Source organism: Cebidichthys violaceus, unplaced genomic scaffold (assembly GCF_023349555.1).
Source record: "Cebidichthys violaceus isolate CVI_PGR_0920_01 unplaced genomic scaffold, fCebVio1.0.p SCAF_11, whole genome shotgun sequence".
Classification (NCBI taxonomy): Eukaryota; Metazoa; Chordata; class Actinopteri; order Perciformes; family Stichaeidae; genus Cebidichthys; species Cebidichthys violaceus.
In genome coordinates this window covers 11,178,574-11,205,569 of record NW_027176274.1, presented here as the reverse complement: position 1 = coordinate 11,205,569, position 26,996 = coordinate 11,178,574, and the positions used below count along the sequence as shown (strand labels likewise).

Genomic DNA, 26,996 nt, shown 5'->3' with positions numbered 1-26,996 from the left:
AGTTTTTATGGGCCCCTAATGACATCATTTTTTGGGAATATTTATGTTTTTATTAATCAATAATGTTGACTGTGGGAAAGCTCTATCCAGTGTTTCCTTTTCTTCTATTTCATTGTAATTTTATTGTTGTGGTCTGTTCTTCTATCATAGGATAGCCGAATATGAAATTGTGTACTAAGAGTGGCAGTAATGAAATGTAACTACATTTACTTGTGTACCAAAGTACACATTCGAGGTTCTTGCATTTGATTTGATTATTTTATTCTATGCAACTTTATGGCTCACTACATGTATCTCAGAGGGGAATATTGAACTTTACACTCCACTCAATTTTTTTTGAAAGCTATTAGTTATTAGTTACTTTGCATATCAGGATTTTATATACAAAACATATGATCAGCTTCAACAATATGACACAATATTGCAGGTTAAACCACCCCACAACAGTATATAAAGTGGTTACATTTGCCTTAACAAGCTAAAACATTGAAATGTGACTTTATACTAATTAATATATCAGTTATTATATATAATAAATTAGCCACTAATGGCTAAGGACCACTCTTACTAATAATAGTTATGTAAATTTTACTGCTAAAACTTCTGAGTTTCTACTTCAGTTAAATTATGAATGCAGTACTTACTTGTGTAATATTGTGTTATTGCTAAGTGGCTAAATGCTTATATCCTCCACTGAAATATACACATGTACTATATTAGGCTACAACAATAACCAAGACATTAAGCCATACAATTTTAAATGTTGCATTGTTTTTTTTGTCTTCTCATATTCATAACAAAAAGACTTATAGTGTGTGATCACACAGTAGGTGTGAGAGGGTCATTTCCTGTTTTGTTTCTGGTCGATGGGATTTTACAGCCATGCCTTTGAGGTCACCTGTACGGGCTTCCTGTGGCCCAGGAGGGAGGGAGGAAGGACATCTCTCTGCTCACCGAGGAGGAGTCTGCTTGTCGACTTCCAGTAGCTGCCTGGCCACCGCCTTCTTTCTGCTCACCCCCTCCCTCCCTCTCTCGTCCTCACCCTCCTCCTCCTCCTCCTCAGCCGCTACTGCAGCAGCGAGCAGCCCGGTGCCTCCTGGATCCATGAAGAGAGCCCCCCTGCACGGCACGTCCCCCGCCACGATGGGCCGCGAGCTATATACTGCGTTGAAGTGTTGATATTGAGATATTTCAGTTATCAAATATGAATCATGCATTTGATATTTCTGGCCACTTTGCTCGTGAGCATCCTTTCGCCTTGGCTTCATCCATCACTAGCGTCATCCGGTATGTATCGCAATAGCCTGCTGGCTTTTTTTGACACTTTCATCTAATTAGAAACACCTTTCACTTTCTGTGTTGGGCTAAAATAATATCTGATGATGTACTGCAGGTGCACACTATCGCCCCCTCCCCTCTAAAAAAAAAAAGAAAAGATATTTGATTTAATATGCGGCGTCTTCGGCGTGATGGTGCATGATGCAGACCACAGCATCTCAGCACCTTTTGTTCAGCTTATACAAAATAGTACTCTTGATTATGCATGAGTATTAAATTTAAAATAACTGTTGCCGGGACTCTTTTACTTCAAGTGCATGCTATTGTATGCTATTGTTATCAGAGGCTATTTGGATTTATATTGCATAATGCACACTGCATGTATCTATCTGGTGCAGAGTTTTTCACTTTGGAAATAAGCCTATCAAAAGTGCCTTTCAAAGAAATGAAGCTATTTATATTCTGTATTCTAAATCAGCCATATGGGGTTGTCAGTGTAGGATGGCATGTAACCAATCATTCCGAACTGTGTCCAGAAGAATCGCAATAAAGCCATGGCCACTTGCCTCAGAATTATCAATGCGCTTCATGAATTAAGGATGACAGCTGGCTGTGTGTGTGTGTATGTATGCGTGTGTGTGTGTGTGTGTGTGTGTGTGTGTGTGTGTGTGTGTGTGTGTGTGTGTGTGTGTGTGTCAGGTATTTCATGTTTGTGTGGTGGCAATTGTCTTGCAGTTTCTCAAGGAATAGGGGACAAGGTTGAGAGGGACGCAGTGCCAGCCCTGCTGAAGCAACAGGCAACTGCAGCACCTGCTACAGACAACACAACACACCATGCAGTGGAGCATGTGATCACCTACCCCTCGCGTTTAATCTACTACCTAAACGAGGACTCGGAGAGTACCTACCATGATCTGGACACCCGGGCCAAGAACCAAGCCACAGAGGGGCAGGTAAGCCAGCATCGAGGCGGGATGGGTGTGGGAGATTGATACTGGGACGTGGTGAGAAGTTACTTCCTAGAAAAACCTTTGTGATCAATAGCAGGAATGGTTAGTCACATAATAGCATGCTGTGTGGACAAGGCTTTGAAGTTTTGAATCTAGATTATGTCTCGTATTAGACCTTAATGCTGCCTTTAAAGTTACTGCACAGTGTCAGACAAAGCAAAGACACCCATCACATGCAGCACATTAACAGCTGCTTTATACGTTTAAGAACTGGAGCGATGCCAGACCAACCATGTTGAAGGAAGCTATTCTTCCAGTATGCCCACTGTGCATTACCATCTGCCATTCATCTGCCACATCTGTTATCTTTGTGCTGTAGAGGATGTTTAAGGTGTACTCTAGAGGATTTTATGTTCGTAGAAAGCTATAATGTTATGGTTTTGCATCATCTGCAGTCCCGACTCTTTTCTACCTTACAGGCAGTCCACCTCGCCCAAGCCAGTTTCCAGTTAGAGGCATTCGGCAACCGATTTGCTCTGGATCTATCATTGAACACGTGAGTCCTTCTCATCCTATCTAACTACAGTTCATGTAAGCTAAAACAATAGATTTTGGAGCTAGTCAGTCCCTGTGGTCCAGATGTTGATCTCTATGCAGTTACAGGGGGCTGCTTTCTTTGTTTACATTTCAGTCAGACTCAGAGACAAGATTGTGGAATTATCAATTACCCGAATCTTTAACGGAGGTGGCAAGTGCAAAGTTGACACAACTCAGAGTCACAATTTACGGGAAGTACACCACGTTGAAATAAACCAAAATTTCCCTTTCATCATAACAAACCTCTAGACTTGTGGTTGAACTTCCAGTGTGAGTGAGTCGTCTGTCTCTCACAAGAGTATCTGCTGTCAAGGTCATGTTGACAGTGATGTGCAGATGGTTGAAAATAACAGAACGTCTGTATTTTTATTCCTCCGGGGGCTAAAGAGAAGCTGTGGAAACCTTCCTAACAGCCACACTGACACTCCCTATGGATATTATAGAAAATACTGTAGCATACTGTACAAAACATTATCGTAAAGTATTAAAAGGAAGCTGTGATTTAGGGTTTTATTATTATTAATGCAGGGCTTTTAAATTGTACTAATTTAAATGTAGGTATAATGTAAACTAAATGTGCACTTTAAGCTGTATTAAGTAGGAAAGGTTTAAAAAGAATATATTTAATTAAAATAAAGATTGGATATTACTAAAACATCATTAAGCCATAGTAGGCAACAGTGGAAGTCTGTAGGGTGTCAAAATGACCAGAAACTGCAACATACTGACTCTCTGAGTAAGCAATATGTGTCATAGCTGACACCAAATCGACAACAACTGTGAATCTGTCTGTAGATGACTGTTGTTTGTAACTGATACATTGTTTTATATGTCAGATCAGTGATTAATGCAGCGTCAGTCGACGGTAATGTAATTAAGGAAACTGTAATTGAATAGATCAACGCGCTAGTTTCCAGAATCCCAGTTTCCAGAGTGCTAAAAGCAATGTTAGTTTAGCCGCCAGACTACAGACAGACTGTTTAAGACAAGGATTTGGAAAACCAAAGTCTCTATCTTTAATGAGGCTTAATTGGTTTGCATCAACCATACACTTGCATACTCTGTGGTCTGTGATCACTGTCCCATTCGGAGACACGAGACTCCGGACACTCAATGATATTGATTTACTGCCTTTGCAAAGTAGCCGTTCTGCATGTGCAGAAGCTTAATGTACGCGTGTACAAGGACTTTAAAATTGAGCATCATTTCAACGCCACTGTAGAATCCTACAAAGTGCAGATCTCAGCAGTTACCTGCAGTAAATAGTTGTTTTATTGTGCAACTGTACAAGGTCAGATAATATAGGAGAGGCTCCAGGTATTATGAATTTTGCTATTGAGCTTTTTGTGTTTTGGAGACCACATAGCTGACTGTTTATTGAAGAGTTGATGCTCATGTATCAGGTAGGCCAATGGGAGAGTCATCATCAATATTCAATGTGTCTTTCTTCACTCTGTTCTAAATTGAATATATTCAGTTAGGTTTTATGGAAATGAAAGAAAGCAGAGGTAAAATATTGTCACGCTTCTGTATTTTGTGCACATGCATTGTTTGCAGCATATGTTAAAGTAGCATAGAGACAGACACAGGAGGAATTGCACTCTTGCCCTGTCATTCCCAGCTCAAACAATCACGCGTCACGTTTAAGAGACGTTGTCCTATACATTATCGTCAGACATTCAGGAAACACCATGTAATACAGCAGCAGCTCTTTACAGCAGCTGCACAGAGGCTTGAAAGCATGACCTTGATTCCTAGCTGTTTGCTTGTACCGTAGGTTATCTGTGAGATACATGAGCTAACTTCAGTGTGTGCCTTTTTTTGTTGTGAGAACGGGTTTGAATTCTGCTTGGTGTCGTAGCTGCGACAGTACTGATCTAAATATAGATAGGTCTGCAACCTGCCAATGGGTGCTACTTTATCTGCAAATCTCTTACTGTACCTCGAACTGCAAAGCATGTTTTTCTCAGTTGAAACAAACACATTATATATTGAATAAAAATGTGAATGAGAAAAGTGAATAGTTTTAGTGCTGCTTGTTGAGAGCATCTCTGTTTTTTTAGACTCATTATTTACATGTGTTGGAGGTATGAACAGTACTGACAAGGGTCACTACAGGATTTAGAGCTGCATTTGATCTGGCGCCAGACAATAGAACCTCCCGCAGTTGTTTTTGGTCCTCCCTCTCTGTCTTCCCAGATGCCGTTGCTGCTGTATTGTGAACTGAGACACCTCAGGGCAGGACTCCCTTCTCAAGATCTCCACACACTTTCACAGCTCTCTCTCACACACACACACACACACACACACACACACACACACACACACACACATACAGACACAGTGTCTTTACCCCTCCATGCGCTGCAGTGCTGCCCTCACACACACACACACTCATACAAACACCTAAGCGTAGCCCACTCTCCTCGCCCTGCCTCATCTGTCACGCTATTAATACCGCCTCACTCAGGAATCTCTCACATGCCTGGACTCTCCTCTCATAATGGTGCACTTCCTGCTCTCGTGCCGCCGAGAATCACTCAAAAATGTCACACTGCTGGTGTTACAAAACTAGATCCATCACTTCCATCTTTTCTTTTTTTTTTTTTTCTCAGCTGCAACACCACTACATGCGTGTGTAGTGGAGGATGTGTTTTTGATGTGCAAGGTTACTAGGAAAGAAAGCGCCATTGTGGCGGAAATCGCAGTCTCTTGAAGTCAGCTGTCAGCAAACAGATTGAGTGTGTGAAACGGTGAGGGACGCTGACTCAGACAGCGGGAACTGCCGGGAGGACCGTGGTGTTCAAGGTGAAACCGAGGCCTCGCAATCATTCATCACATTAAGCGTCGTCGTTTCTGTTCCTGTTATGTGTGCTGTTTCTCAACCAGTGATCTAACTTTAGGAGATTTGAGGAAGAACCATGTCCAGTAGATGAGCTTCTGTAAACTGTAGTTTCGTGATGATTGATTTTAATCCTGTTTCTCTATGATAACTTAAGGCCACTTTGCAAAACTATTGAGTAGCTGTGAATCTTGTTGTGACAGTATTTATTGGAGTAAATGCGTCATAATTTTTCCTGAGGGGAGGCAACATTTAACATATCCGCTGCACTTTTGAGATGCCATGGGAGTGTTTGTGCAGACTTATCCAGGCACAGTGGTGATGAGTGTTCTTGTTTAAACGCCAACCAAAGCACTACTCACCGCTAGTTGAAAACCACAATGTGTGAGTCAGAGAAAGCAAAAGCAGAGAGATTCTATTTGTGTGTTTTATTCTTATTGTCACTGCATCACATCCGTCCACCTTAATCAACTGCAATCTTTATTTTTACAGTGACTTGCTGTCTTCAGATTACGTTGAGATCCACTATGAGGCGGGCAAACCTGTTTTGTCAAAGGTAACGTCTTTGTTAGTTGTGACTAAAATGTTACAGCACACATCTGTGTGCTGTAACACACAGATGTGTGCTGTTTTTATTGTGTCACCCACATTGTGGGTAAAGCAAAAGGCATAAATATGCTTTGTCTTAACTTTAGGAAATATACTTTGAAACAAAAGGCAGGAACAGATGTGAGTGTTGATTTCATGTAAATCAGTTTGCTTGTCAGCTTATATCATCAAGCCTTTTGCAAATTGGTAATCATATTTACACTGCAACTGTCACATCAAGGAAATCTTATTTTGCAGACTAAGAAAAAGAACACAATGTACAGGAAGAAGAGATGGGTAGATAGATGTACAGAAAGACAGATAGATAGTGATAGATAGGTTGGTAGGTGGATTAAAATGTGAAAGTACATGATTTTCATAGAAAAAAAGAGGAGAGGAGATAAAGAGAGGAGGGAGAAAACAGGTTGGGAATGAGAGCTGGTTCCGGCTGCTGCTGCTGCTGCTGCTGCTGCTGCTGCTGCTGCTGCTGCTGATTCAGGCACAGGGCTGGGCATACTGTAGCTGAATCAGCAGGGTTTTGGTCTCCTGCAGCCTCCTGCTGGATCTCTGGTCACATGACGACAGAGAGAAAGCCCTCTGCAGTATCAGTGCAGCGTGGGATGGGTGAAGAGAGAGAGGCAGAGAGGGGGGTGAATGTCCTCTGCTCACCCTGGATCTGACAGCCAGGACCCACCTTGCAATGTTTTAACTTCACATCTTAACAAGCAAAGACCCCCTGCTGAAATACTTTGCAAATGTACCAAATCGGCATCTGTGAGACAAGCTGTTATCTCCTCTGAGATGTTAGAAAATTCCAACACATGATAATTAAGTGAAAAATATGACACATTCACAATGTAATGGTGAATCTGAGTCATCATCATGTCAGTGTATGCACATTCTGTGTGTTGTGATGCGAGTAATGCTTCTTTAGTTATGGCTGGGGTTTGCTGTGATGCTACATTAGCACTCTGTCTTCTTCCCTCAGGGCGGTGAGCACTGTTACTACCACGGCCAGGTGAGAGGGAATGATAACTCCCATGTGGCCTTATCTACCTGCAACGGGCTGCAGTAAGTGAACAGCAGAATTGTGTGTAATCCTTGCCGTGTTCAGAATAATTCTGGATGCACTCATCTCTGCTCCTCAGCTCCTATTGACTCAGTATCGACTGCCTTCTCTCTCTTTTCTACTCTCTCTGCCCGGCAGTGGGATGTTTGACGATGGAGTCTATGTGTATCTAATTGAGCCCTTACAACAGACTCATTCAATCGTAAGTTATTCCTGACGTAGAGAACCAAAATATGTATCACACAAAGAATGTGACCCGCTCACCTCCACCTCACATGCACAACACCCTCTGCTGTTTACTGCTTTTTAGATTTTCTGCTGAGGATAACCTAATTACTCATTACATTAGTACATTAGCTTAAGTTCTAGTATACTCAATTTGTAGATTGTTTAAAGGTATTTTTTTTATGTTGCTAGGCTAGTAGCAGAAAGTCACTGCACCAGGCCCATAACCTCCCAATCACAAGATGCCGTTTTTACACTTCCCATTTAATATGTATTTTCTAAATGAAATACAACTTGTTTATTAATGTGCTTCAGAACAGCTGGTAGGTGGATTTTGTTAACTTCTAACTGAGCTAGGCTAACTGTTTCCCCGTGTTTCCGGTCTTCATGATAAATTAACCTGCTGCTGGCTGTAGCTTAATTTTTAACAGACAAACGTAAATGTGGCATCAATCTTCTCATCTCACTCTTGGCTGTTAACACTTGTTTGCCTCACCCCTGCAGGATACAGCTGCAAGGCCTCACAAACTAAGAAGAACATCCTCCCTTCAGTGGAACAATGATTCAGAGGAACAGGGTAAGTGTTTTCTTCACTGTGTCTCTACTCTAGTCTAACGTGTTCACTGTAATTTATCTCAATTTTTTTTTTTTTCTCTGTGGAACAAAAACAAAGTTAGAAAAACACAACCCTGTGGGCTTGAACTCACGAAAGAGGTTTACACAACCCAGTTGTAAATCTGTGAGTTGAAATGTCACTATTTCCTTGTGTGTGTTCATAGTTGAGGAGGAGGAGCAGCTCTTCTCAGAGCTGGATGACTTGTCCTGGCTGAAGCGCAGGAAAAAGCGAGCAGTAAGTCTCTGATCTCACCTCTCTCAAAAGTAATGCAACAAACATTAGTTGTTATTATTAAGCAATGAATTTAATAGCTTTGCATTGGATAGTGTGGTCAATGTCAAATGCATGGTCTTAATGGAACTATAAAGAAAACAGTCCTCTTCCTGATAATTGCTGGTGGTTTATTATTTTGCAGATGCCTCGCAGTGTATTTGAGGAGATGAAGTATTTGGAGATCATGATTGTCAGTGACCACAGTATGGTATGTAACTAGTAGTTTCTCATACATATAAAAAAACCTCATCAATATTTCAGACCTACTCTGCTTTTTTTCCCCCACAAGTGGAAGCAGTGAATTTAGCATACTATACTGAGTGAGCACCATCAAATCACTGCAGCTTATTTATCTTTGTACTTTTTTCTTTGTGCCTGCAGTATAAACGACACAAGACCAAGCAGCACACGAGGAATTTTGCCAAGTCGGTGGTGAATTTTGTGGATGCTGTGAGTAAACTGTTTAGTTACTGTTGTTTAGTTAAGTACTAACTAGCAATTGTTAGCATGCCAACATACTACACTAATATGGTGAACATAGTTAACTATAGTAGCGTGTTTGCATTGTTATTGTGATTATGAGCATGTTAGCATGCCGACATTAGCCTTTAGCTAACTCAAAGCTGCTCTGTTCTTATATAGAGCCTCACATGGCTGGAAGAAGTACTCATACATTTAACATAAGTAAAAGTAGCAATACCACTCTGTTACAAGTAAAAGTCCTACATATCAGATTTCACTTAAGGAAAAGTGCAAAAATATTAACTGCAAAATGTACTGAAAGTATTAAAGTAAATGTACTTGTTGGGCAGAAAGGTGCCATTCAGATAATTATTGGAATATTATTACTGATGCTTTAACACTTGGGCCTGAGTAGCATTCCAATGTTGCAGCTGGTGAAGGTGGAGCACATTTGTTGTTTGAGTACAGCAGAATATAACATTTCACCCATGATAAGGTAGCCTCGATGTTGCATAAGTACAACACACAGGCATTGAGACAATGGTAACTGCCAAATATGTCCTTACAGTGTGAACCTATTGATTAATTGCTCTGTACAGCTGAAGTCCTCCTCATGTGTCATAATGGAGTACATCGCTTTAAACCTGAGTCGGCCCCATAGCTGTCTTATTGTTAGTCCTTATGGTATTGTGCTGGTGTTTGCACTCGTCATGTATATTATTAACACTCCCCTGTTCCTCCTTTTCCCCAGTGTCCTGCATCCCCTCATCTGTCCTCCTCAGACAGTACAGATTCAAATTCACACCCAGTGTTGTTCTCCTCTCCTTGTGCTGTTGCTGCTCTCTCGCTCTGCCTCTCGCTCTCTCTCTCTGCCTTTCTTTATTCCTCCCATTCACTGCGCGCTTCAATGGCAGATCTTCAAAGAGCAACTACATACACGAGTGGTGCTCGTTGCTGTGGAGATCTGGACAGACAAGGATCAGATCCCCATCAGCGTGAGGCCGCTGGAGATGCTGCGGGATTTCTCCAAGTACCGGCAGCAGAGCATCAAGCATCATGCCGACGCTGTGCACCTCTTCTCGTACGTTCTTAATTTAAATATAATGTGTTTGCATCACCCTTTGGTGCATCTTCTTTATTAATATAGATTTTAAGCCAGTATTAAAGCTTTATTTGCAATAATTTTCTTGGAATTTTCAGCATTTTCTATTTTATTTGCATAAAGCAGGTGAATGTAAACTTAGTGTATTTAGTTTGAATATAAAGATGCTAGCAGTAGAAGTACACAGATAATACAGACTGCATAAAATAACAAACCAAAATCTAGTTTGAGAGGATTCCTATGCAGCCTGTTCCAAGCTTTGGCTCCTTGTTCTCATTGTATTCTCTCTGTATGTCTATGTAAGTTCATGGGAATGAAACACCACTGTGTCTTCAGAAGTGAATATTTACATAAATGTCTTCCTATGTGATGTTTTTTGTTGTTGTTCATGTCTAACTCTTTGTCTTCCATCGTTCTTGTAGAAATGTGACCTTCCACTATCGCAGAAGCAGCGCGGCATACTTTGGAGGCATGTGTTCTGTGAGCCGAGGAGTAGGGGTCAATGAGGTGAGATTTGCTGTTGTAACACTGAGCATCGCTCTGCATCACAGAGAGTGTCTGCAGGTGAATAATCCCTGGTCTCTGCTGTGTCCACAGTACGGCAACAGCTGGTCCATGGCAGGCTCTCTATCCCAGAGCCTGGCTCAGAACCTGGGTATCCAGTGGGACCCAGCCTCCAGGAGAAGTACACATGATACACATGTTGTTATCTCTCAGCTAGTATAAATGAAGGGCAGGCTATTAAGAGCCAAAATCTCAATGTTGAGATCACTAAAAGTACAAAAAACATATTTTTCTCTTACCCCTAGTTGTATTCAGCCATGCAGAAAATTCAGCAAATAAACCATAACTGTTGGCAAGGCTAGAAACCTATAGGCGTAAGTAGCATAATATATTGTTTTGTGTTTTGTGATCCAATAAGTACGTAAATGGCCTGAATGTAAGACAGTATATTTTTTTGTAATCTACATTCTAAAAAGTGGGGTTTCCTCAGATTTGATCTTTAGAAACCTAAATGTAAAGCAGGATGTAGTGACTATAGAACAAAAACATGCCTTTTGACTGGACCAAACTGTCTCTTGTCAACTCTTACAGATGGAGAGATGCACTGATTTTCTTTTGACAAAAGTGGTGCAAAAGTAGACTTTCAGTCAGGCTTGAAGTGGGATGATTTATGCCATTAGTTTCAAGATCACAGTGCTTAATGAGGCAGAGTCAGAGTAGAACAGCTGCCATGTTTGAAGCTCAACCATCAGAGAGATTATTTTTATGGTTCCAAAACTGGCCAAGCTTGAGAGGAGATTCTGAGTATGTCGGTAAAAAAATATAATTATTCAGCTGGAGATCAGGTTCTAAATCCACTGATCAAGTCTCACAGAGACGACAAAGTAGAAATCATGTTCACATAATGTATTTGAATGCTTGTCTCTACATAAAAACCTTGTAAGTGTGTCTATTTCTGTCAGTGCATCGCTCTCACTGTCTGCTTCTGTGGTTTTTCTGTCCTCTCTTTCCTGTTTGCAGAGGAATGTGGTTGTGTTGACTCGTGGACTGGCTGCATAATGGAGGACACTGGGTAATGTCCAACATACCCCCTGAGACACACATACAGTGGAACAATTACAGACGCTTGTTTATGGTCACCCAAAGATGTAATCACCGCTCTGGGAGAGAAATGTTCTGTTTTGACCTAACTGATTATTCAGAATCTCTGTCAAGTGTCAACCCTTTTGTTTTACTCAATTTCTAACCAAAAATTTTGTCAGTAAAATAATAAACTGATCAGTGCATGTTAATACCAGGTACAAATGTGGTCAGTATGCTTTAATCAACTACTGTTATGTGATGAAATTGACAAGATACACATCATACATAACTTTTTACTCAAAAGAGCAGCAATATCTCTTTCACAGTCCCCGTACATGAAGGCATTTCATTGCTGCTTTTTTAAAAATCATACTAATTCATTGTTCCTTCCCACATACCGTTTAGTGTTTTCATCTGCTCCCATTGCTATTTTTGCATCAACAGTTCAAGATAGCACTTGTGTAAATTAATGGACAAAGATCTTAATTTGACAACATTTTAATGTAAACTGATCCATGTTTTGACCTTGTTCTCGAGATATTCTGACAGTATTCTCACAGGACATCTGCAGGTTTTAAAAAGTCTAATTCTATTTAGTTTCTTTAGAAGATAATACAAATAGTTAAATTACATTTATAAATGTCTTAAATATGTTCTCTTTTCTGTCTTAGGCAGTAATGTTAGTTCACAAAAGTATCTGATTGCTGGCTGTCAGCAGACGTTATACACTTATTAAGTAAACGTGTGATTGTTTCCACGATAGTTTGTTCAATAATCTGTTTTTGTAGAGTTCACAAAAGGCTTTAGCAAACACTGTCCCTCCCGTTAGCTACAGCGGGACGCTCACCGTTTCATAATGGGAACATCTTATCCAGATCCAAATTGCAATAATTAAATTATTATGTTAATTGGAATTATTGTTATATATTTCTGGGAAGTAGTGACTAATATGTAATATAGTAACAAATAATTCCAGGACATTTCGTTCCCACTGGTTTTTTATCATACTTTCAAACTTTGGACGGTAGGATTATGAGACAGGTAATACATTGTATGTGGAATGAACAGGTAAGCAGTGTGTGTGTGCAAAAGATGCTCTAATTTCTAAAGCTGCTCATCACACACATGGCACCCGACAGCATTTTGAACCATGCTTCCATCATGATTGGTCGGCACTGACAGTTTTGGTTGATTATCACCTGGTATTCTCTCTCTTCAGGGTCCAGCACTCACGAAGATTCTCCAAATGCAGCATCTCAGACTACAAGGAGTTCCTTTTGAAAGGTGGAGGCTCGTGTCTGTTTAACAGACCGACCAAGGTTAGACTCTCACAACTCTACTCCAGCTGCCATGAATCACACGTCTGCTCCATCCTTTACACTCTCCTGTCTTCTTCTGTTAGCTGTTCGAGTCCACAGAATGCGGTAATGGATTTGTGGAAGTGGGAGAGGAGTGCGACTGCGGAGCGAGAGCAGTGCGTCTTTTTTCTTTACTCCAGAAAGTCAGATCTGTTTGTTGTCGTCTGTTTGTTCGGATGGATGAAGCTTTTTTTTTTCCCGTTTGTTTTCAGGAGTGCTACAAGGAATGTTGCAAGAAGTGCTCCCTCGCCAACGGGGCACACTGCAGTGATGGCCCGTGCTGCAATAACACATGTCTGGTATGAGTTTGGTCTTTTCTTTAAGTTTTACAGCACTAATTATTTATTTATACCTCTGACTTTTACCTTCTCTCCTTTTCTTGGCAGTTTTATCCACGAGGTTACAGTTGCCGCTATGCTGTGAACGACTGTGATATCTCAGAGACCTGCTCTGGGGACTCTGGACAGGTGTCCTTGTGTTGAACTGCTACGTTTGTTTTGGTTTCTAAATGCTCATTCTTTCAACGTTTAATATAATGTGCACGGCTAACATGAAGTGATATTTTGTGACTGTTTGCAGTGCCCTCCCAATCTTCATAAACAAGATGGTTACTTCTGCCAGGTAAACCAGGTAGGCACCTGGTGACATCAGAAACGAAGCAGTCCTGCATCAGAATAGCAATTTGGGAGCAGCTGACTGAGAATATATTCACCATCTTGTTATTTCTCTTCCTGAAGGGACGCTGCTACAGCGGAGAGTGCAAGACCAGAGAAAACCAGTGTAAATACATCTGGGGGTCAAGTAAGATGAACATTTCTTTGACTCACATTAGCTCGTATCAGTGCAGTGTCAGAGTGTCATCATACAGAGATACTGTATGAAAAGAGACTCTCTGTAGTCAGCGCTGTGCAGTTCACGCCTCTTCCTCTTTCCCTCAGAGGCTGGAGGTTCGGAGAAGTTCTGCTATGAGAAGCTGAACACAGAGGGCACAGAGAAGGGCAACTGTGGAAAAGATGGAGACAAATGGATCCAGTGTAGCAAACAGTGAGTTTCAAAGAAAGACAAATTAGATTAACTCTGGTATTTCATACATACCAGCAGGACAGCACTTTATATTCCTACATAGAGGCAGGGATGTTTTTTCCTTATTTTCTTTTATTCCTGACATCAAAGGAGATTAATGATGTTTTGAAGCCAACCAATAGAGGGCATCAGAGGACACATTGTTTGTACTGTTTTGCAGCTTTCTCAAAATCATAACATCTTTCCTTGAGCTTGCAAGCCCAGCCTTTGACTTTTTGCATCTGTTTTTTTGTTTGCAGTATTGTGTTTTGGCAGCAAGGTTCTCTAAATACATCCATGTTGAAATCCAGGGCCACTTTTCAACATAAGATGATTTTCACAACTCACAACAAATTTAAAGGAATACTTCACCATTGAAATAACCATTTGTATATCAATTACTCAATGCATGTTACATTGAATTCTTAAAGAACACTTTGTTTTGCTCTCATGCCACCAAAAGGATCGGATAATCCAAAAATGGAGTAAATCCTTGATGAACTGAAGTAAATGGAGCCCAGATAAACAACAGCAAAACTATATCAAAATCAGTTTACGAACTCTCTGCAGTATAATCCAAGTCTCCAAGTGTCCAATCGAAGTGGCGGAGGAGTTTGATTTTGGCAAAAATCCATGTGTTTAGGAAGTAATGGATAAATGAGACTTATACTGCGTGAGTTGTGTGAGGGTGGGAAAATGTATGTTTTGTATAGTTTTGCTGTTGTTAAACCTGGGTTTAATTTCAATTCATCAAGGATTTAATCTGTTTTCGGATATTTAGTTCACCGTGGAGGCCTGTAAGAAAAGAAAAGTTTTCTAAGAAGTCAAGTTAACATGGTGTGAGTAATTGATATACAAATGGTAATTTTAAGGGTGAAGCATTCTTTTAATGGCTTACTGTTATAGACAATATATTTATTGAACGCTCACCAAAGTGCTCTTCAGAGAAATATATATTGTATAAATACAATTATTAAATACAATTAAATGAATTAAGACAGGATTTAAAAGTGATGAGGGCTCAGTGGGATGAGCGGGTCGTCCTTTCACCAAAATGTTGGCTCATACTCTCCGTATGTCATAAGTGTCCTTGAGCGGGACACTGAACCTCAAGTTGCTCCCTGGGTACTTTACAGCAACCCACTGCTCCTAAAATGCTTTGGATGAGTTAAATATGTGTAATAAAGTTAAAGTTTTTAGAAGAATGAAGACCTGACATGGCAAAATGTGTATTAAGTGGATGATTGGCATCTGCACAGACTTCTCTCTGCTGTATTTTTCAGTGATGTGTTCTGTGGTTACCTTTTGTGTACCAACATCGGCCGCAACCCACGCATCGGCATGATGAAAGGAGAAATCACCCTAGCCACCTTCAACCCTCAAGGCAGAATGGTAGACTGCAGGTAAAGACATGTATACTACCATATATAATGAGCTGCCCATGTCCTGGAAACTTTTCTCTGTCGTCTGTAGTCCCATTCTTCTGGTTTAATCTTCCATGTATGAGTTTGTGCTCCCTCCCCCTCTTTCCGTATCGTTCTCCCCCTTTCTGTCCCTCCAACCTCTCTTCACAGTGGGGGCCATGTCCTTTTGGATGATGAGACTGATTTAGGCTACGTGGAGGATGGGACTCCCTGTGGGCCGTCAATGATGTGCCTTGACCACAAGTGTCTGCCAATCCAGTCACTCAACATGAGCACCTGCCCTAGTGGACCTAATGGACAGGTGTGCTCTGCCCATGGGGTGAGTCCTGCTGTCCACTAACCCACAATCTACACTTTGCTCTCTGTGGTCTTGCAAGGCTTCATTCACTTCATCACTTATAAATGTTAGACTGGTCCTGCATGCAGGCTGGGCAAATGCAGCCCACTCGCTGTAAGGTAACTGTTTTTTGTTGTCGTGTCCAGTGAACCATCATGCACTGTAATACCAGCACCCTGGCACTGGCACACGTACATGACATGTAGTCATCAATAATACACTTTTTTGTATTCTACCTTTCATTATTAAATGGAGCTCAAAGTGTTTTACATTACAGTATTTAGACAAAGAAATTAAAACACATTAAATTCCATAGATAGTAATAGAATTATATTTCAGGTAATATTCATTAAAAGCAATGCTACAGTCGGCTTAAAAATAACTTCAAAAAGGCGCAGTAAGTCTTGAGATATTTCTTTCAGGCACACAGGTGTTTTCAATTACTCTGACTGATTCGGCTTCCATCTTTTGTGACATCACCAAACTCAACAAACTATTAGGAGCTGAAAGGTGTAAATTGTCTGCACATGCAGAGGTCTAATCATGCAACATAAGTGAAATCACCTGTGTAGGTAGAAGTAGATTCATTTACAGAAGCTGCATTTCATATATGGATAGCTTACTCCATATTTATGGTCAATAGTAGCAATGGTCCATGCTTTTTTGAGTTTATTGTTGGTACAATTAATGCAGCATGTTAACAAGTCAAAACTTTCCTCTGTGAGAAAGGTCTGTAACTTCTTAAGGTGTTTTTCACAGGTGATACAGTCACGGTAGGAAAAGCACAGGTGGAAATACTGAAATTAACGATGACTGAATTCCATTTAGCTGCTTCAGTTTCAGGGTTCTGGTTTTGTGCATGCTGGCTTACTGTCATGACTTACTGGGACACTTATAGAACAGAGCCATTGTTAATGTTATTAGTAACACCTGTGCTATTCCTATGACAAGTCAAGATGTCCGCTGTGAGAAAAGGCCTATTGGGTTTCAGTACATTGTGGTTCATCCAGCCATTGTTGTGTAATTCAATCAATTAGATTAAGTTCTGCCTGGAGACTGGCTCTGCTGTTGTTTGCATATTTATATCTGTCTTAACTAAGCAGCTGGCCTGGCTCAAAATGCCATTGTAGAGCTGTAATAGAATTAATCTCTGGATCAGTTTCCAGAAATGTGTCTTTATCTTTATCAACTTTTTACAGTGTAGCAAGTGTCTACGTGGGAGCCTTTGTTAACTGTGGATGAACAATCCAGATGGTTCCCAAAAAGTATCCCAGTGTGTCAGCAACTTTATTTACAGCTCTTGCGTTCCCCTTGTCACCTCATCTATTTTTGTCTGATCTGTACAGGTGTGCAACAATGAAGCCACGTGTACCTGTGACACCACCTGGGCGGGGACAGACTGTAGCATGCCTGACCCGCCTAAAGAGCCTGAGGCCACTCAGGACGAAGGACCCAAGGGTCGGTTTCCACCTCTTTCAACATCTGCTGTCTGATAGAATGAATAACACACAGGTTTATGTACACTGATTTGATTTAGCCAAGATTTCACGCTGACTTATATACTGTATATACGTTGTTGTCATTGTCAGTCGCACTGTTAGATCTGAGTCAGCACACAGTTTCACAGGTGTACTGGGGTCATAAAGACTTTCCATGTAAGATGGCGACTGCAGGAGAATAAAGCAACAGTGTTACATTTGTCACGTTTTTAGAAGATGAAATGAACACACAGTTCAAGTTGTACACCTGACACTTTGACCATAGGGGGGACGGGTGACGTGGTTAAGGGGGCGGCAAGCGTCACAGAGGGAACCGTGTCACTTCATCCATGACTCTGAAGCAGAAGCCTGCTGTTTGTGTTTGACAGGGTGGTAATAATGCTCCTTTTCCCTCTGCACAGTGAGCGTGGCCACTAACAGGCTGATAGGGGCAGTAGCAGGGACCATTCTGGCCCTGGGGGTGATTTTTGGAGGCACAGGGTGGGGAATAGAGTAAGCATCTTTAACCCTTTCACGGCTCTTCCTCTCATAGTGGTGCCTCAGTGTGCGGGCGGTCTCGTGAGCCGGCCTGAGCCCGTGTGTGCGTCCCGGTGGCTTTGTGTTTTCTTGTGTGTTGGTGATGACCATATAATTGTCATGTGATTGGATGTATTCAGTGTTGTGTGATTGATTGATGGACTCCTCCCCCTCCTCCTCTCCTGCCACCTCCTGTTGTTCCCCATTACTACAAGCCTCTTTCTTCATCCTACCTCTTCTTCCTGTTGTCCCTTTTCTTTCTCTAATTCTTAGTCGTTATGTGGTTGCTCCTGTGATCCTCTCCTTTCTGGGGCATGTGGGGCATTTAGATGGAAAACAGTCCTGAGAAATGTCCAGTTAATGACCTGGCTTGTCAGTCAGTGGTAGGCTGTGTGGTGACTGGGACCCCTAAAAACATTTCTACTGCTCATACTGCAAACCACATACACATATCACCTGTCAATCTCTGTTTGAGTAAACCTTTGTAGTGATGGATACCCAGGGTCTAGTCTTCTGCACAACCTAAATGGACAAACCATTGATAATCACTACCTCAGCTGACACCAGATAAATGAAAAGATTCCCAGGGCCTCTACTTCATTATCCTCATGTTACACACTAAAGGGGGCATGCAAACTCAGATTCAGTCATTTTACTGTAACAGTACTTATGGTTATGTTTTCTGTTCCATGTGAAATCGTCATTGTACAGTTCCATGTTATTTATACAGTAAGTGAGTATAGAAACTCATGTCTTTTTCCCCATAACCCTTTACAGGTCCTAGTGCCACCAATCTAATAATAGGCTCCATCGCCGGAGCCATCCTTGTGGCTGCCATAGTGCTGGGGGGGACTGGATGGGGCTTTAAGTAAGCAACACGCCGCATGCCTCTCCTGCTGTAACTCTAGCATCCCTGCTGCTTCTAGACACCAGGGTTTGAGGTCCTGCTACAGAATATGGACCCCAGGGTGGACAATACACAAGCGCATGCTTAACACATATCTTAACTGCTCAACTTCATTCAGTGTGCAGTCCTGGTTTTTATAGAGGAGGATGCGTGGATGGATGTGTAAAGGGTGATTTGGAGAGACACTGGGCACCATGTGGGGCTTGTCTGTTGATCTGTAGCAGAACCTCAAACTGATTGGACGAGCAGAGCTTACGCTTGACATGCATGTTAAGTCCTGACAACAGAGGGGAAACAATCATTTTAATAGCTTAATAATGTGTGTATGCTTGTATTGATAAGTTGAAATTTTATCTCCCCTCTGAAATTCAAAGATAGGCCGCTAACATCTCTGTGTAGCAAGTAAATGTACTTCATTGTACAATAGTTTAATATGTTCCAGTCTACTGCTAAGTAGCCTGCTGTCTTGAGCAACAGGGGTGTTACACATCTTAATTTAAATAGGCCTAAAAGATAACTGAGAAATACAATTCTGCTGCCACCAAAGCATGCCAGGTAGCAAAGCATCATGGTCTTCACCAAAACAAACAAAAAAAGAATGAAAGAAAAACAGCATAAGAAACATTTCTGCATGTTAACTTGTTGATTTGGAGGAGGTCAGTTCATTGCACAAAGGCTGAGCCAAACCCAGATTGATTTGGTCCAGGGTTGTCATGCTCTCATCACCTCCATGATCTTTTTCTCAGTCCGTTACTGTTTGAGGGTGAGACTTTAAATGGAGTGGTGAGAGCGACAGAGAGACAGAGACAGAAGCCAGGACCCTTTTTGTTGGCCGCAGCCTTTGTGCCATGGCTGGCCACACCCACCTAAGATGGCCAGGCTCCGCCCTAGAGCAGAGCAGGACTCTCGGACCCCGCCCACACCAGCTGCCATTGCTGCCTGCTTCACAGACCTGGTACAGACACGGCGCATTGCACTGCATGAACCACGCACAACAATAGTGCCACCTTCAACCGGCCTGCTATTGGAACAGGTGCATGACAGAGTGATAGAAGCCCCACAACAAGCCACAGTACGGGGAGGTTATGCATCACTCCTGTTGTCGTATTGTTGTTGTCCCACTGTTGTGGTAGTAGTTATTGTTGCTGCTGCTGCTGTGGTTGTTGTATATGTGGTTGTCTCCTCTTTCCCTCTTCTGTAGAATATATTTTGTGTTAGCTCTTTCCTCCCAGATTGTTATGTTTTGAGTGGAACTAATGTCTTTCCCATCCAAACTGGTAATGAGACATGTCTCCTACACTTCTTCACCTTGTAAACTGATGTTGCACGCACAAGCCGGTCGGAAGTTGCCTGCAAGAGGGCAAAAGAGGACATTTATATTCATAGACCTTCAAAATTAATTTATTAGCTCATTTGAAACTGGGTGAAAGTTTTCATTTAGGTAATTTCTTTCCGATGCTCAGTGTCACAAATTGTGACACAAAAGAAAATATGAAGACTTAAGTGGAATAGATCCTAAATAGAAATGGTCTTCATTATGTTTACCATACTGCCAATCATCTTGAATTAGGATGTAAAGATTTGTGAATATAAATACCTCTGACTGCCTCTTTACAGTCAAGGCCAAACTGGCTCAACAGGGACCTGCCTTTTATCACTTCTTGGAAGTCCTCGAATAATTATATAACCATGGAGAATATTTTTTGTTTTCTGCTCTTGAACATAACAATAGCTAATGAATTGTTAGTGGCATTTTACTAATGAGTCTACTATTGTAAACTGAGGAGATGAGTGTGGTTGCTTGTCCAGGTTGCACTAGCTGTGTTACAGATGTGATTATAGCAAACACTGACTCCTGTTTCTTGTCTCCATGTAAGAAATGTGAAGAAACGGCGATACGACCCCAACGCTTCAGCCATTTAACCCAAGGAGAGATGGCAATCACAGATGGACTCCTTCAAGGCTTCCTTAGTTGGCTACCTGACAGCTGGACTGCACTTATTGCTGCTGATCTTTGACATTAGATTTACTTGAAAAAGACATAGTGGACATTTTAACAAATTCCATCGTAGTGACGTTAGAAATGCAGCCTTTTCAACTCCACCTCACCCATATAACAAACCCCTACCCCCACTCTGATCTCTAGAGTGACAGAGCTCCTCTTCCATCCTTTAGTGCCAGTGCACAGGCGTTCAGGCGGAATCCACACCACTCTCTCACCTGGCATGACTATCCGCACAAAAGCGTGCTGCTTGCTGGCCCCCCGGGCATGAAGAGCCCTCTCTGCAGGGCTCTGCATGGCTACAAAAGCTATACTGCAAACACATACAAAGAAGAAAAAAAAAACTGAATTATCTAATGCAGGGATAGCCTCGTTAACAACCAAACCCAGTGGAAAGACGGTTAAAGCTCCTATGGTTCACGTTTTAGGAGCTGTAGATGATTAAGGAGGCTGCATGTAAGGACCCATGGGGGCAGTGCAGACCACCTAGTGAATGCACACATACAAAATTGTACATAAGTAAAGAGTTCAGGTTTGGAATAACAGCATATTTTAAAAGGACATCAATTGCTTATGTTTTTATTGTATTTTTTATCTTAGCATGTTGTATAGCGGGTGTTTTTGGTAATGTTCTTGACAAAAATTGGGATTTGGGCCAAAATTGTAATCGCACTGCTGCACAGCCTCCTGCCATTGTCTGGGCGGAGGTCAAAGGTTAGATTCATTGGACAGGGTAGCCATGGTGGTCGAGGAGAAGCATGTCAGTTCTAGAGTGATTCAGACTGATGTCGCCTCAGATTAATGTCACAAGACACACACCCCGCCCCCCCCTTTCCCCTCCCGGAGTATCTTCAACAGTGACTCAAAAGCCAAAGAACCAATCACCTGAACATATGGATGTTGTTGCACACAGAACACTTTCCCCTCTGTCTGCAGCCAGTGGTGCCTCTCCTACTGCTGAGGGCATAATGTCTGTCCATGCAGGCGCTCACCTGTCCAGCCAGGTCTCACGTAACAGTCCTCATCAACACCCACTATACTGGCTTAACCTTTTGCTCTCATAAACTCTTAGTAGAAACCAAGTTCAGCTCTACCGGTAACGCTGCATGCATTCACTATAGTGGGCTTATAATTCTATATGGGAGTCCCCAAAATCTGCAAGAAAAATATGCTACAAAAGATAGGTGCATGTCAACAACAAAAACATTTAACTTTTATTTACTATGCAAAGAGAGATATTGCACAAACGTATGGGTATATTTAATATCAACGTAGACATGGAATTACAAAAACGTTCTGCTAATCAGCTAATCTTTTGTATTTGGCCACTCCTACTTCTGGTTTCACTTCTCTTCAATGTACTCAAACTATGAATGGACAAATAGAAAAAAAAGAATGAATTAATATTTCCAATGAAAAGTGAAAGAGCACCCTTTTACATTTGTGGAACAGAAAATATTTTTTTGTGTGTTTTTCATCAGGTCTGATATTTTTAATCTCACACATGCACACGCACGTACACAAACACTGTGTGGTGCCTGTACATATCGAGGCCTGAACAGTTTTCTTGTGCAGGGCTATTATTTCCAGTCCAGCTGATAGTTGGTGTGTTCCAGGTGCTGCCATAGCACTGGCATCGTTGTAATCCTCCATGTTACTCATCATCCGGTGTCCCTCTCTCACTGCATCATGTACATTTGGACCGATGAATAAACTACTGACAAATTTTAATTGAGCGTTTCTGTGTTTTCCCTGCCGAATCATCATGTTTTTATTTGATCTCCTTTAGTATCACCGATATATGACTGAATGTGACTGAAAATGTAAGAGAGCCACTCAGTGAAGCTGATTTTACAATTAACTTCAATATGTTTTGTTACATATAAACATTATGGATTAGTGTAGAAAACACTTAAATATATATATATATATATATATTTGACCGCTGCATTTATTACAACAACTTCACAGTGTTCATAGTCTGAGTCAGTGTTATTACTTAGAGGCCTTTTAACAATCACATATTCACAAAGCAAGTTATTTTGTAAAGCATAAAAAATGCAATAAACTCATTTGACATTTTGGGAAATAGAATTATTTGCTTTCTTGCGGAGAGTTAGATGATGAGATTGTCTTCAAACTCTGCCTCCTCCACGAAGGATGTGTTGGTCGGGTTCAGAAGTTACTTAAAAGTGCTCTTTCCACCGCTCGCCAATATCCCCAGTCTGGGTCCACAGTTCACAATGAATGAATAAGGCACTGTTTGTCATTGCTTTCCTGCAGCAGATGATAGAATATTAATTGCAAACATCAGAAACTTGAGATTTGACTTGTGACCAAAGAATTGAAATTATACACACAGAGTGGATGTCTTTTTCACCAGATGCAATCTTATTGTCTATCAAAAATGTTTTACTGTCACTAAAAAATCTCGTCCATTTCTTTTGTTCACATTGGAGCCACTGAATAGTCCGATTTTTCAGCTGCTCGCTCACAGGTCCACTGTTCCTCCAAAACTCCCCCGTGCAAGTCTTATTATTGTTTCCGACAGCAAACTGCAAAACAGATGTTTTTCTCCTTTCTTAGGGTCCCCTCATTCCTTTAAGTCCTCAGGTACTGTGGTGTTATTGGACCAGTTTTCATGGTCCACAGAACAAGCTTCTCTTCAATCTGGAGATCAGGCAAAAATGTACCTCCTTGGGGAGCTTGAGAGTGTAAGAGTTAATATCATGTTAAGTAGACACGTGAGGTCAACTTTACAAATGTTCAAGCAATTATTTTGAGTGTATTACACAGTGACAGATATATTTAAATGGTTAAAGTTGATATTGGTACATTCTGGTGACTTTGAAAACTTGGTTTGAAATCTTAAAACTGTGTCCATAATATTGGATATTTCTGACTACATGAGCATGTAAAGTTCAGAAAAAAACAAAAACATCCCATGGTATTAGTTTAGAGTTTAACAACAATGTAACATTTCACTGCTTGGATCAGCATAAAACTCTCCTGGTTATCATCAGTACAAAAGATTAAGGACTTCTTTGAAAGAATCTGATTTTTGATTAAAAGTTACAAGCTTGTTCACATAGTTCCCTTGGTTGGGTATCACTGATCTGTAACCTTGATGATCAGTGTGTGGAGAAAAAAAATCTCCCCTCTTAGAAATGTTATTCCCTCATAACCCATGCTCACTAAACAATACCTCCTCCGTTAATAATAATAATTTCTACCTTCCAGCCTCTCTGCCAGTCTAGAAGCACCATAACACCACACTTTGTGTTTCAATATGAATCTGAAAAAGGTTTTCCTTTAAAATGTATAATTTAGGCTTTGCAGTGGAAATTGTCACAAAGTCTGCTTCCTTGCATCATTAGAAGAATGAATGAATGGGTAAGAAACCTTCCCAGTACATTTAGTGTTGGCCTCTCACTGAGAAAGTAATTGCATTTGAGATCAGGTATGCATATGACATTTCAGTAAAAGCATAGAAATGTAACTCGTGCATCACTCTCTGAAACACCTTTAATGACTCAGCGCGTTTGTCCAAAAAGCAGAACCACCTAAGATTCTGACTTCAGATTGCTTATGTTTTCTTCCAGCTTTTTATTGAGCACAATATACCACTGCCTTAAAGCTCTGAATGTGGATATGGTCACAAACTTTTTTTCTCTTAATTTGAGCTACAAACAATTTGAATTTCTTAATGCAAAAGAATCAAAAGCAACAATTTATTTCAGATGGCAGACGTCTTAAATCAAATGCTCTGAAGCATCTGGACATAAACGTTATATAGAACTTCTCTTGTTGGGCAGGATCTTAATCTGCACAAAGTGGTATTATGAAATCCCTTTACTCAAATGTTGTTTTTTGGGACCTCAGACATGTCCTTTCTTTTACAACACATCCTCACTAAACAAGAAAACTAAATCTCATTTGTAATAATATTTTTTTTCCCTTTCAAGGGCAATTCAGCAGTTATTGTTTCACTTTTTCCATAATGCAAATTAATTAAAAATAATTGGAAAATAATGCAACAAAGAGAATCAAACTAAAAATAAACAAAATAGCATTGAAAAGAAGATTACCTGAACATGACCAAGAGTCGCCGACAACATTTATAATGGCAGCAAAATGTAAAGGTTGAACTTATACAAATAAGTAGTACACAATACTGCTCGCAAAGGAGGGAGGCATTGACGTCAATTAGGACCCACAGATATTGACCAAGCTACAATCAACACCAGTCTTGTTAGTCGGCCCAGCTTTGGTCGTAAGTACATTTATTTTCATTACTGCTCTTTATTTAGGCTAATTTTATACTACTTTTATATTGTCATTATTTATATTTGATCCTATATTCCGTTTTCTGGTTGATTGCAGATCTGTTCTACTAATTGTTTGGTGTCCTTTACGTTTCCTGGTTGATTACAGGACTAATCTGCAGAGATGATTATTGTCAACACTTTTGATTGTAGGGCGATTATTAGCCTGTAAATAAAAATATATATATATGGACCTTGTATAATACACAGATTATGATATGGGGCATATGTTTGCAGATGTAGCCTTCTGAAATGCATTAAGCTTATAGCATCCACATTGCATAATTGTAAAGGTATTTCCTAAAAAAACATTTGTTTCGAAAGACATGTGTCAGGTTGTAGGTGTTAACTTGATGAGCTTTTAAAATAGCTAAATGTATGGCCTAATCAGTAATGTTAGTTCACCTTAATGATAATCAATGGAAATATGTGACCTGTTGCGTCGTCTGCAGATGGTCCCAGTGCTCCTGAACATACCTGTGGCCACAGTGTTTGTGCTGAGCTGCATGTGTGCCGTGCCGCTGCAGAGCCAGAAGCCGGCTCACGGCGACCCCCTGACGGCCCACCGGTCGAACCCGCAGTGCTGGGACTCTTCCTCGGCTCTGCTGCTGGAGATGCGCTCCCCGAGGATCGCTGACACAGTGCCCGCCTTCTGGGACATGATGGTGTCCCTCAGGTCGTCAGGCAACAGTAAACACACGGCGCTGTTTTGGGACCTGGCCCGGGTCTTCTGGGACCTTTATCTGGACTGCGTGCTGTCCATGAGTCACGGCCTGGGTCGGAGACACACCACCGCTTTACACTCCCTCATCACTGACAGTAAGTCTCTATGGTATTCCTCTTCATGTGGGACGAGTCGAAGTTTATATGTCGCTACTAATATTACTGCTCTATATTTGTATTTATGTATATTTTCATGTATTAATATTATTACTATAAGTAGCCCATAAACATAACATAATAATATACAATAAGTTAACAAATATGTCCATTATAACTGTAATATGTTTGCCTACAATATAGCATGAGAGAGCTGTACATCTTTGTGCAGGATGTGCAAAAACATTTATCAAAGGATGTGCATAAAATCCTGAGAGAATATGTGCAATGTTCAGGGATAATAGATGTGCGTTAATGTGGCACATTGAAACACATGTCGAGTAGCAGTTATTATTCACAAGCTACCCAGAAGATAAAGTACACAAAGTAGTTGCAATTCACCTTTACCATCAGCATTAAAGTGCATTAGTGTGTGTGTGTGTGTGTGTGTGTGTGTGTGTGTGTGTGTGTGTGTGTGTGTGTATGTGTGTGTGTGTGTGTGTGTGTGTGTGTGTGTGTGTGTGTGTGTGTTTGTGTGTGTATCTATGTATGTGGGTCTTTTATAGAGTCCTTCAGCTCAGGATCTAACACCCGGGCCTGGATCAGTGTCAGAGTGAGACCCAGAGGACAAATCAAGACCCTGAAGATCAAAGCCAGTTAAACACACTCTACTACAAATAGTTAATATTATTTCTAGGATATAATATTGTATTCCCCACTGAAAAACTAGAATATTTCACTTTTATTTAAGGATACTACAGGCCTACTTAAAGTAGGATTTTTACACATTTGTAGTTTGTTTCAATCCTTGTAGTTGGGTGAGTTAATACTGAATGAAGAACTGTATTGTTGCTGTGGTTACCTGCAGTTTATTACACCTTACACACTGATTCAAGATGGTGATCAAACATTTGAACGATATTTGATGGTTTAGTTTTTGCTATCATATGTTCCTATGTGATATGTAACCAATCAAAAGTAAGAATTTGTATGTGATGATGTTGGATTACCTGTTTGTTTGTTCATTTTAAGAATAAATGTATGTAGCCTGTCATGGCCATAAGTTGATTATCCTTGACTTAGTAGACTATCCAAGTGGACTACAATGAGTCAGCACATTTCCTAAAACAAAATATGCAAAACATTTGATGGTACATG

General features: G+C 40.8%; 1 protein-coding gene across 7 annotated transcripts; it reads left to right on the top strand.

Annotated features, from left to right (window-relative positions):
• The first annotated feature begins 1,055 nt into the window (after positions 1-1,055).
• LOC137868175 (disintegrin and metalloproteinase domain-containing protein 23) lies at positions 1,056-22,425 on the top strand. Of its 7 annotated transcripts, none has more exons than XM_068704764.1 (27): positions 1,056-1,287; positions 1,978-2,231; positions 2,708-2,784; positions 6,160-6,223; positions 7,244-7,326; positions 7,463-7,526; positions 8,054-8,126; positions 8,329-8,399; positions 8,581-8,646; positions 8,820-8,888; positions 9,815-9,981; positions 10,425-10,509; positions 10,600-10,687; positions 11,527-11,578; positions 12,809-12,908; positions 12,992-13,063; positions 13,160-13,246; positions 13,334-13,414; positions 13,527-13,577; positions 13,685-13,748; positions 13,886-13,991; positions 15,293-15,412; positions 15,584-15,752; positions 17,117-17,228; positions 18,563-18,653; positions 19,439-19,647; positions 20,570-22,425. In XM_068704764.1, the coding sequence occupies exons 1-26, from the start codon at positions 1,212-1,214 to the stop codon at positions 19,560-19,562; spliced, it is 2,466 nt and encodes an 821-aa protein (XP_068560865.1). In that variant the 5' UTR covers positions 1,056-1,211; the 3' UTR covers positions 19,563-19,647; positions 20,570-22,425. The 7 variants fall into 7 exon arrangements, with proteins under 7 accessions (XP_068560865.1, XP_068560869.1, XP_068560871.1 ...); XM_068704765.1 differs by having other exon boundaries at positions 1,057-1,287; positions 2,014-2,231; XM_068704768.1 differs by lacking the exons at positions 18,563-18,653; positions 19,439-19,647 and adding an exon at positions 17,671-17,761.
• Positions 22,426-26,996: the final 4,571 nt, after the last annotated feature.